At 35.6% G+C, this 13,271-nt stretch overlaps 1 protein-coding gene across 1 annotated transcript in view; it reads right to left on the reverse strand.

The window, feature by feature from the left end:
* Positions 1-13,271, reverse strand: part of LOC145679020 (fatty acid synthase-like) — a 233,877-nt gene that overhangs the window by 81,854 nt on the left and 138,752 nt on the right. Inside the window, 2 exon segments of the mRNA XM_081749621.1 lie at positions 4,295-4,493; positions 10,473-10,652. Coding sequence (XP_081605747.1) covers positions 4,295-4,493; positions 10,473-10,652 — 379 coding nt within the window.

Raw genomic sequence — 13,271 nt, forward strand, 5'->3', positions numbered from 1 at the left:
AGCTGAAGATTGATCCCAGACAAAGATAACGTCATTATACAAGAACACTGAAGCATAGGGAACAAATAGATGGTCAGATCATTCCCTTCTCGATTGCACTTCCGCAAGCATAGATGTATCAAAGGTGTCTAAACCCGGGGAAGCTTCGATTCCACTTCTAACTTTTTAAAAATATCGGAGATTCAATGCCACGTGCAGGAAAGCTCTTCATTGACTTCTATCCTTAACCAATTGGATCCAGTTTCTATTTTGTGTTCCGATTTCTGCGAGATTCATCTTAATATTGTCTTCCCATCTGCGCCTAGATCTTCCCAATGGTCGTTTTCCGATTGATGTTCCAGTTGAGACTTTCAAAGCGTTCCTCTTTTCTTCCATACGTATTACATGAACTGCCTATTTAAGTCTCCTAGATTTAGTTACCTTAACAATGTTTGGTTAACCGTATAAGTTACGTAGTTTCTTGTTATGAAGTTTCTGCCATTCCCCATTCCCGTTCCTCTTGAGTCCGAATATTCGTCTCAGGATCTTGTTCTCAAACACTTTGAGTATATGTTCTTTCCTCGGAGTAAGCGACCATGTTTCGCAACCATACAGAACAACAGGCATGATTATCGTTTTATATATTTTAAGCTTCAGATTCGTCGACAGAATTCGCGACGACAAGAGATTTTGAACTGAATAATAACACGAATTTCCTGCTTTTAGTCGACATTTAATGTCTTCGTGAATATTGTTTTCGTTTGTTACTATTGATCCTAGATATTTGAAAGTGTCCACTTTATCAAAAGTAGTATTTGACATTTTAACACATCCATCATTTGCCTTATTACGATCACGAGGAACTTCCATGTATTTAGTTTTTTCGGCAATTACTTCTAAATTCCCGTTCCTGCGAGCGTTTACTAACAGCTCGTCATTTTCTTCTATTGTTCTCCTATCATTCTCTGTTAAATTTACATCATCCGCATACGGCATCACCAGGTGAATTCTATTCAACTCTAGGCCCGTTGCTATCTTAGAGTTTCCTTATAGCATATCTCAGGACAAAATTGAATAATGAAAGCGACAACGTATCTCCTTGTTTCACGCCATTCTCGATGTGAAAGATTGTGGACAAAACTTTTCCTATCCGGACTTTATTTTCGGATTCATTTAAATATATTTTAATTAATCTAATCAGCTTTATGGGTATTCCAAAATCTGTAAGAATGTTGTGGAATGTTTCTCTCTTTAACCGAGTCGTAAGCCGATGTAAAAATCAATAAATAGTTGATGTACCGGGCTATTGTATTCCCACTTCTCTTCGAGTATTTGTTGAATGTTAAATATCTGGCCGATAGTTAATTGATTTCGTCTAAATCCGCACTGACAATCTCCAATAATTTTATCTACGTATAGGATAAATCTTGCTAATACAATGTTTAAAACGATTTTATACGATGTTGGGTCTTTCCACACTTGTGGCAATCCCTCCTTGCTCCAGATAAGGAGAATGAGTTTGTTTATCTTGTTTCACAATTTGTTTTGCCTCCGGCTAAAATTAATTCAGCCGGAGATTTCTGTTTCTTTAATTTCTCTATAGGATTTCTACTTCTATTCGGTTAGGTTCTGGAATATACGGTTCTGCGTTGTATATTTCCCTTTCTCCACGCACATTAGTTTTTCGCTGCATGTTAAGCAAATTATCAAAAAAATCTTTTCATCTATTTAAGATGCTATATGTATCAGTGAGAAATGTTCTGTCAGTGTTCTTTAATATATAAGCTTAAGCTTGATAGCCTTTTAAATTCGTTGGTTCCCTTATATATGTCTCAAATGTTTTTATGTTTACTATTTTAGCTTTTTTCTCGCCTGATGTCTAGGAAATTTTGTGTAATTCTTTCATTCGGATTTGTAGCCAACGTAACTTTGCCCTGTTTTCTCTTCTCTACTAGTTTAATGCGTTCCTGATCGAACCATAGTTTGTTCCTACATATTTCCGCGTGTCACAACTTTTCTTGTGCTGAAATGTTATTGCTATTTTTGATTTCAATCCAAGTATCCTCAACACTAGTGCACTCCGAATCTTCTAAAAGAAAGAATCTTTTCGAAACTTCAATCTGATATTCCTCTCTTACTTGGCTCTCTTCTAATTTCTTGTAATTAAATCTCTGTTTTTAGACATTGAATATTTCATTTATTCAACGATAATCCCTCTCTTATTATCGTTTTTACCAGGTAGTTATCAGTGGCACAATCAGTTTCTCTAAACGGCAGAACATCAATTATGCTAGACTGTCTGTATCTACTAAAACATGATCAATTTGATTATGTGTTTCTTCGTCTGGGGAGGTCCAAGTCTATTTATGAACGTCGCGATGTGGGAATTTTGTACATTTCACGTTAAGATTTTTGGATGTTGCAAAGTTAACGAGTCTAACACCATTGTCATTACTTTCCTTATGCAGACTTTTGTTCCCTATAACCGACTTGAAAATATCCTTGCGTACTATATTGGCATTGAAATCCCCTAATAGAATTTTATGTGGTATCGCGAGAGTTGGTAAAATATCCATTCCATTTCTTAGTAAACATCTTCTTTTATATCATTATCCTTATATTCGGTGAACGAAAACCCCTGATCCTAATTGGAGATTTTTTATTTCCTTCCACATAAAAGAACATAAAATTTCCGTACGTCACAGTTCCATTTCTTTCCCACCTAACTTCCTGAACTCCTACAAGGTCGATACTGCGTTTCTCTAACTCATTCACTACTCATTTTAACGCGCCTGTCCAATAAAAACGTCTAATATTCCATGTTCCAAATTTCATGTCCGTTTTCTTTTGTTGATGTCGTGCCAAGTTATCTGTCCTGGTCCCAGGGTTCTGTGAATGTTTCTCAACAAGTGATTTGTATTTGTTTTACAGAAATGAGGTTTTCAGCCTCACGCCAAACCCTCAAACTGGAGGACCACTCCTTGTCGTCTGTCAGCAACAGCTTATTCGCTATATTCTCAGCTAACCTCTATATCTAAAGGCGTTCTCCTCGATTCGCAACCTGAGGACGCGCCATTCTGCGGTGACAGAACCCCACATTAGTCGGATATATAGGATCTTAACCTTTAAAATGTGCTTCAATTAGAAAATTGTCTCATTAATAAGAACTCGCTTTTGATTTTAGTTTTAAGATTTGCTACAAGTACAGACAAACATATTTTCTACAAGCTGCAGTGGATTAATCTTAAATTAGTTATGTCATAACATTTTTATATTAAATTATGTAAAAAAAAATCTATATTTTTGTGATTGGCAATAAGTTCTAAATTTGTAAAGAAAACTTTTATACTGGGAAACACATCACAATAGTTAGTACGAGCTCCTCCGTGGCTAACCGGTTAGCGTACTCGCCTTTGGCGCGCGAGACCCGGGTTCGATTCCCTGCGGGAGCTCATGTGGTTCAGATTTCACTTTAATCAATAGTTCCACATCTCATATAACCTCGCTGCTGAAAAGGAGCTTTAAACTGAAAATCAACTCAACTCAGTAACAATGAGTACGATTTTTCATTATTTTTACATAAATGTAATGGATGCTTTCTGCAAATCGAGAGGGTACAATACATCATAGTTCCAACCATTTTTTCATTTTGATGTAGAAATTATTTCTTTAATACTATATACCAACTATGATGTTCTTTCTATTTTACTTTCAAATAAACCTGTCCCATTCCTAATAAAGTATTTTCAAACTTAGATACTATACAGAATCTCCCAAATGTTTTCATCTTTTCTACAATCTCATTATATTGTTTCTTTCCCTAGATCATATGCTAAAACTTATTTTGTTTTTGCTTCTACTAAGTTCTTTTATCTGTATGTTTTCCCCCTTAACCCTACACTAAGCCTGGATGCCTAGGAACGTCTATCATTAATCTTTCATATTATCCGCGTTTTCCATTTTGCAATAAAATAGTAAATACGAAACTACTTGGTTGTGACTGCTAATACTTTCGTAGTTCACACTGGAAGTGTCGTACGTTTCTAGAATTATCGGTTTACTACTTTAAAATTCTATTTTCAATACATATTAATCGCCGCTTTACACGTACTACAAAAAAACAGTGAAATGTAAGCATAGTCTTAAAAACCAAACCATAGTCATTTGAAACCAAACACCATACAAGTATCTCCAAATCGGAAAGTTCAGCGCAAGTATCACTGACATTGCTTTTGAGAAAAAATGAAATGAAGGACAGAAATACGAAGATAATACGAGTAATCAAATACAAACATCTGGCGATACACATACTTACTCAATGCATTATTACTTAATATGTCGAACTTTCCAATTTCAAGAAATCTTCCATGTTTCGCTAGACACCGCACTGATGCATGAAGCTTTTCCTCAGCCAAGGAATTGAGAACTAAATTGACACCTTTGTAGTTAGTGGCTGCTAATACTTGATACTGGAACTTAGTATCTCTTGAATTGAAAATGTTGCCGTCTGTTAACTGGAAATCAAATGAAAAGTTTAACAAGAATTTCTTTTAATTTCATATAAAGCTTACAATTATTATTATTATTATATTATCCATAAGTTTTACCTGGTGCTTTGTCTAATTACCTAATTTGATATGTGCTGCTTTCGAAGTGATTTCCAATCTTTCAACCAGTTAAATACCATTAAGAAACAACCTAAGTCGGTAAGTATACAGGAAAATGCTAATTATGATAGCATTGCCATTCCTTTCATAGCTACGGCTTACACCGTCTTTTAAAGTGCTAAAACGATTGAAAAGGTGCTTATAAATTGGCCAGGACCACCACCAAATTAAATAATCAAAGCATATGCAATATTATTGCAACAACCGTACCAGACGTATTAGTCCATAGGACATGCTCGTAAGAAATGTGGGTACAAGGTGTTTTGCTGTTGCGTTGTTTAAATCCGATTTAAACTACTCGCTGAGCAAAACAATACATTATTGGAAAGAACACTTCATTACTAATGAAAGGAAATTGAATAACAGATTTAGAATAGTCTGTCCCAACCTTCGGAATCTTTATTACAAAATCCACAACGGTGACTCTGCCGTCATTAAGTGAAGAGAACTGGCGCAGATTCAAAAGAAAATTTATATTCCAAGAGAAGGAGGCTTGACAATAGAAGGAATACTCTCTCATGACCTTGAAGTCACTTGTTTGAAGGTGGCACACCTTCGAAACAAACAACAGCTAGTATTACATTTGAAGAAAAAAACTCATTTCATCCGGAATTTCCAAGCAAGCTGCAGTAATTGTGAAGTAGGTTATGCATTTTCATTACGCACGTAAGAATAACGAAAATACTATCATTTAGTAAACTTAGAGAAGCAATAATTGCCGTTATTCAACGAGTGTCTAAAATGTACCTAACCAAAGTGATATATTTTATGTTTGGCAACTGTGTAACAATTCCTGCAAATAAAGTGAGAGAGTACGTCGAAAATGTACTACCGGATCTATTCATCTCATTTTTCTACTATCTCAGACTCACACACTAATTCAATTTGAACAATTGTAGAATGCGTTTCAAAATAAAATAAAACTATAGGAACTACTTGAGCAAAAACTGATACTTGAAAGACCTTCAATATACGTACCGCGTAAAACCAGAGTGAACCGAACACCAGAGTGTTTATCATGGAGAAAAATAAGGTTAAAGTTGACGTTATACTGAAAAATCCTGGAGATCGATTTTGTTAGTTTATTTTCTGAACTCTCTTCACAAAAGTATCAAACATGCATAAAGTATTTCAATGAAAAAAAGAAGAAGTTTTGAGACGTAAAATATATCGGAAAACAGTACTTTGGAGTTAGTTCAGTTTGGCATTATACTTACATACGATTTTGCACATAGTGCACTCAAATACGTATTATACCACATAGGAAAATAGTTTTAGAAAATGTTTCAAACCTTAACAATGTACCAATGGAAACCCTTTATACGATATCATCAAATTCATAATCATTGTCGAAACCATCATCATGATAATATTCAAGTTCATGAGCTTCAGCAAGACAATGTTCTACTGATTGCAGGTTCTGGTAAAATGGGTGATGAACTGGTGGAACAAACTATAGGAGATAAAGATCTGCCTTCTTTGCTGCACTTATGGAATGTCCAGATGGATGCAAAGAGGATAAATTTACTGAACTCAAATCTTTCGGTCGTTCTTTCACATCTTTGTTAGGTAGACAGAATAATATATTGAAAGATGTCTCGTAATACATTATTCCAGGATTACACTTTTCCACTTTTATTTCCTTTATCTTCAATCATGGAACTTTACACTTCTTTGAATTCACTTCCCTGTTTACGAGATGAGATTCCAATAATTTGGTGGATGGCATATTTTTACTAGTCATCTGAACTATTTCAAATTTGATGCTTTTTCTACAATCTCCGATAACCTTTGAATATTCATTAGGATGAAAGAGGGAAGTCTGAATTTTCAGACGCTTTTCTACGTTTGAGAAATCACGATCGTGTTTTAGAAAGCTATGCCCAGAGTCTACGAATTTCTACGAATTTATGTTGAATCACTTCGAATGGGTTCGTGGCACTCTGTACAATGTACATCCACATCGATTTTGAAATTTTGATTTTGACCACCACACGCATCACTCCATGCAACTAGATGTGTTGTTGCAAATTCGTGGTTGTCAATATTCTTCAGAATACAAGATGAAACTTCTTGTGATCCCCTTGATGCTATGCATTCATGCAAAACATGTATTGTGGGCTTTATTCTTTGCCATGTTGCGAATACCAAAGTTATACACTCATAACTGACGTTTATAATAGGCTACATTAGTAGACAGACGTGGTACTGGCAATGTGTTTTGAAGGTCAAATGTTATGCATGTAATTTTGCAGCTGCCTTAAAGTCATTACATCAATGAATTCGCAACTACCACACATCGGTAGTGTAAATGTTGATCATGTTTCAACTTCTTCAACAATTCTGCATTTGCGTTAGTTCCTTTCTGCTCCTCAGCTGAGATTTGAACTTTTAGTGCGTCACATATATTGCATGTATCTACTTGTGACAGCTTAAATTTCAGATAAAAGTTTGTTTGGAATATACTGCCATATACCGCTCTGCTTACATACGAAACATAATCCAATTTACATTTTACTTTATAGAGGTTGTACATCTTGGTAAAATTTAAACCGGGAGATAGAAACCAGAGGATCATTTCTTTGCCTACATTAATGGCTGATATAAGTGGGGAATGACTTAATGTGCTTTATTGTGTAAGCCTCGTCCTCGGAAGTTTTATTGCTTGGGACATGGCGACCTCTCTTATCACACAACTCTCCTTGCGACAGCTTTTTAAAGCACGTTGTATTCGCGCACTATCTACCTGTAGTGTTTCTAGAAACACTTTCTTACACACTCGAACACATTCACCACTAGCATCCTTCAGGAAATATTTGCGAGATTGAGTACGTCGATGCGAATCACTTCTGCGTCGTCGCTTCACAGTGATACTGTGCACCGATGAGCATATGATGGATATTTGAGTTTCCCAAATTTCTGTTGGTTAATATATTTCAAAATTGTGTTTCGTATCACTGATGCTCAGTTTAGACAAACACTGTAAAGAACATGAGCAATGTGCTGGCCGAAACAGCTTTCCAGGAACATTCGTGCCTTAGACATTAGTATATGGAGGACCGACATTACGTTTACTTTTCCTCACATTCTTCTTCCAAGCTGCAGAATTTCTGCCAAATCTGTATTTCCTTTTTCTTTGGTTTGTTTGCATTGTGGACAGGGATTGTAAGTTGTAATCTGTGTTGCTGCTGCAACATGCAAGAGTGAAATACAAGTTGTTGTACAAACCATATTGTTTGGATTTTATCAAAGAATAAAACAATGCCGTGAATTCACCTAGCGGTCTAGGAGTAGCGTGTCAGCCTGCCAAGCAGCACTAGGTATGCCATGAGTGGCAACGAATCCGTCTACGACCAGCCATACTGACCGAAGTGTTTCCTCCTGAGTTTCTTTAGTCCTACCAGGCGAATGTTAGAATGGTACCTTCTGTAAGATCAGAAATGCTGCCTTTCACAACCTTGTTCCTCCCCTCTCTCGACCTTAGCGTTAGTTGAATACTGGCCATAAATAATAATTCAAATCAAAATACAATGAATTCCTCTTTTGCCAATAAAACAAGAATGAAGTAAACTATTGAAAACAAATTGTTTATAATATGAACGACACAAATGTCTGCTTGATAACCGCACTTCTAATTAAAAACACCAGAGGTTCAGACCAGGGAGACCAGTGAGAACCGCATATCTGATTCATTACAAAAGTTTAATTTATTCGCTTCTATAAAAATAATAAGAAAATACTGGCTCCTTTTGTTCCGTGGTAAGAACAAGCATTTTGCAAAGCACTCGGCAGTCTTGGCAAGTTGGCAATGCTGGAATCATTGCCCATCGAAATGTCAGAAACGGAAACAGAGCGGCTTGATAGATACATTATCGTTTCATACTGAATTATCTCCAAACGAATATAGGGAACATTACCATGCCATAGATGATCTCTAAAATTAACGCATGCAGCCATAATGTGCATGTGTTCACCAGAAGTACTTTCACTGTCATGAAGTTACCCTTCATCTCTAGCATTAGGCGAATTTTTACGCGACAAATTCTTCATTTATAGATTATTGGGACAATTTTCCTTTTGTTCACTATAGGACAATTCTGTTCTTCACATATAGTCTCTGGTAGGTAACAATGGAATGATATTACATATTACTTTTAAGAAAGTAGTAAGTCACAGTTTTTCCTACCTTCATTGCTAGAAGCATATTCCTATCCACTAACACTAATATTACTCCTGTCTTCTTGAAATTCTGTGTTATTACAGCTAGGTTTTGTGACCCTTAGTTCACGATCGCTTCTGCTGGCAGCCATGTTCCACGTCTCTTGGTTAAATGTGGCACAAACAAACACAGGTTGTTTTCGAACGGTGATATTTTCGTTACCTGACGTCGCTATCTTACACGCTCTTCCGGTGGTTCTCTCTGCCTATACAAAATTGAACCTTACCTCCACTACCCAAACAATACTAAATGCGCAAATCGGCAGAAGGTTGAGTTGGTTCACTCTGGCTTTACACGATACTAATCCTTGTTATAAGTTGAACAGTACTAAATGGCAGTGTCCTTCCTGCTACCATACATTCAAAAGGAAATATAACTCATATTGAAATGCTCACATAAAAAATTGAAGAAGTCGACTGGGGAACTGTGCCTCACAGATACTGGGCATTTGAATGTGACATCCAGATAGTTCTTGTGTTGTTCAATGATATACTCAGGAATTTTACCACCTTAAGTTGTAAAGTGTTTAAGAAATTATGTTAACGTATGTATGTCAAAATTTACTTGCAACAATATCGTGAGTAAAATGGGTGTGAAAAATGAAACACAGAATGCAAAACTGACAATATCTTCATTTTGCCGAAGCAAACTGTCATATGAGGAACTGCACAAAAATATTTAACCACAGTGTGAATAAGATTGACTGAAGTTGAAACATTCTATGCTCTACCCTGTTAATTTTATTAGCTTAACTGTAAATCCATCATGAGATGTCTCCTATTTCATATTAGATTTTGGAAAACATTAAATGTGCTTACTTCTCGTTCATTAGAATAGTATGGGCAAAAACAGTTACCCATCTTCAAGTATTATTAGAGGAACATCAACATGAACTTGATTACTTCATGTGGACTACTCAATCCCACTATTTAAACATTGTTGAACATTTATTTACAGTTTCGAAGAATAAAATACTACATAGACTTCTCTTACCAGTGCTCATGTATCACAATCCATCCAAAATGTTTAATCTGTTTATCCGAAAGTGATATATATAAATGTGTAATTAATCATAATAGTGCATTAAATTAATAATATTTATTTCGCGATTAAAAGAGTACAAAGGATAATTAGCATTTCATTTTCATTCAGTATTACAACTGTATACTTCATTCACTTGTAAAAATGGATATCAAGGAAATTGTTAAAACGTAAAAAAAATATTGTTATTTTAACGCCATTTAAGTTGAAAGAGACGGATGATTAGTGAATCAGAATGAAGAATGTGAAATTAGATTTTTATATTCCCCACCGAGAATTGACTCCGGGATCACGTGTACCAAAGAAACACGCTCTAGCAACTAGAAGGATTTAATGTGTATGTCAATAATATGTAACGTAACATGTGATGAAATAATGTGTTCATTATCATCGTATATAAAGACTTGTATTTCTAACATCGGAAAGTTGACTACTTTCTAGTAACAAATACAAACAAAGAACATTTGTGAATAACATAGATGAACACTGAAGTAACATAGATGAACGAGACCCATTGAGATATTCATTATCATGAAATATATTTGAATTATGTGTGGAACTTTTACCTCTGGGAACTTCTTTTTAAGGAATTCTCGCTTTTCTAGGTTTCCCACTGTAGTGAAAACTGTGCAACCCATGTGTAAAGCTACAGATATGGCTGCCTGTCCAACACCTCCACTTCCACAGTGAATAAGAATTGACTCTCCGGGTTGCATTTGTCCTCGAATAATAAGCGCGTAGTAGACCTAGGAAAAGAGACTTATATTAATTATAACAGAAATTCAATCTTAGTATCAACCTAACGTTTAGTTATTTACAAGAAAGGTTTGGCGGTTTATTTTTACCCAACAGTCTATCATCCTTCCCTATTTTCACATTTTTATTTCCTAGTTATACCCACTTTTCTTGTATTTCATTTTTCTTTCAAAATTGTGCGTAATTAGTCAAATAAGTGTCATCTATGAGGAAATATTGAGAAATCTAATGATGTATCATACTTTTCGAAACTTTTAATTCTATCTATTCCACTTATAAGAGATATGTTAATAGAAATTTGAATTTTGTTTCTAAAATTAATAGATGATAAAAGTAATAGCCTATATATATTAAACAAAAAATTAGCCTCGGTACTAATTCAGGTTATAAAAATACATAAATCATCTAACGAAAAATTAAGTTTCTTAACCACTTAGTAATAACAAGTTCGAAAATTCACATTCAGATATTAACTTCATGTTAGAGACATTTCATTTATATAATATTTCGACTATCCACTTAGATCATGGTCAAATTTAAACGAAGCCGGCCTAACACTAAAACTAGAGGCCATTTTATTGCTTCGGCTCCAACCAAGTTTTAGCCAGTCATTCCACCCTTCATAGATTCATCTTCTTGTGCCTCAAGACGATGAAATCTTACATTTAGCTTCCATCTTCAGTTGGTTCCAGGCGGAGCACAGGATGTGAGCAATGGTTTGCTACAAATAACTTATCCGACGGCACGAGATGGAAATTTTATGTTAGTTCATTGAATTTTCTGCACTTTACTCGGTGTTGTTCGAGAGATATGAGGTTTCACATCGTGTTATTGCTGGAGTGTCCTCTTTGTTTTAACCAATGCACAGAAAATACACATCAACTCCAACTTGTAGGGAATACGATTGGCATTGAAAGTTTGACAGTTTGGAAAGAACTCGTAATGAACTATAACTCATAACTCCGCCAGAAGGCATTGTTTTGTGACCAAAACTCTCCTGTTTGTTGATACATTCCGTACTTGGCCTTGATTAACCGCTGATTATCAAAATTATAATTTCTCAAAATTTAAGTCCATTTCTCTTCAAAAGCTATTATTCCTCAAGGAACTCAGATTACACCTTTCTGCTTGCTCAATTACGAGACATACTCTACTGTAATTACAATACATTATGATTGTTAACATCAGATGTTAATAATACTTTTGTCCTGCTAGTTTGATACTCGCGGAACAAAAGAAGAAATATACTTATGTGCCTTGTTACGGTATGTAATGACGTGGCGTCAACGTTGCCAACCCAGAGATCCATAAAATCAGTAGCGAGTGCTCGAACATTTCAGTAGCTATCCTTAAAATAAATAAATCATCGAACAACTAATCAATAGGCATATTAATGCAATTTCCTAGCTGTTTTATTAAAGTGACTTGAATGATATTATTTAATTCCATTGAAGCCACTCATATTTCATTCGAAATTAAAAATTACACAAGCTCCTTCATGTGTATGGTTAGCTTACGCATCTTTCACGCCTGAGAGTCGGGTGCAATTTCCTGAGGGAGCTCATGTGATTCGAATCTCATGATAAGCTGTAAATCCACGTTTCAAATTGATTCGATGCTGAAAGGAAAGTTAAACTTCAATATAATACAATAGAAACCACATAATTTTTGGTCAGTGAATAAGTAATGTTTTACAATAGAGTTTTCAAGAAAATTGATTATCTTATTAATTCCCATCATACCTCTACCCATTCATTAGTAATCACTGCTACTACTGTTTTTCTTCTTCTTCCCATCCTCTTTCTCACTGTCAAAGATGTCAACTTTCACTCTTTTCCTGATTAAACTTCTGACTGTAAACGATCAACAGGTGTAATTCGAAAGCGGTTTCATATCTGTAATAGTCCGCACCAAATATATATATATATTAGGGTGTCCCTTATTTAGGGTAATTACGTGTTGCGATACTATGTGACCGTAAACACGCATTAGCAAAATAGCAGCTCCCTACGAGAACTGCTATTTCCGTGCCGACTTGACGACAAAGTTATGAAATAACGTTTCCACATTATAATATAATTTACACATCACCACATGCTATGACATTAAATGGGAATCATCCGGCTTACAACCACCCTTTTGAAACTCCCGATCTCATTGAGCCCAATATTGTAGCGCCTAGAGTATCAGCTGACGAGTTTACGAAGGCACTTAAATCCTCTCCATCCGGGTCATCATGAGGAATGGACAGTCTATATCCTTCAGTATTAAAGGACCTCCTACTATCTCAAGACTGCAAAGCTACAGGCCACCTGACTAACGTCATCTGTGATTTTCTCTATCTGATTATTTCGGGTGATGTGCCCACGGAAATTAGACCTATTTTCTTTGGAACATCACTAATAGCTTTGAAAAAGAAAAATGGTGGCATTAGTCCCATCGCAGTAGGCAATGTGTAGAGGAGATTGCCAGCCAAAACCATTTGCCATAGAATTAGACAACCTCTAAGACATTTTTTATCCCCACACCAACTGGGAGTTTGCGTCCCATATGGAGCAGAAGCAGCAATCCGTGCTGCTCGTATGTACTAATCTTTTCCACACTAGAGA

This window comes from Thermobia domestica, chromosome 2, assembly GCF_964235325.1.
Source record: "Thermobia domestica chromosome 2, izTheDome1.hap1.1, whole genome shotgun sequence".
Classification (NCBI taxonomy): Eukaryota; Metazoa; Arthropoda; class Insecta; order Zygentoma; family Lepismatidae; genus Thermobia; species Thermobia domestica.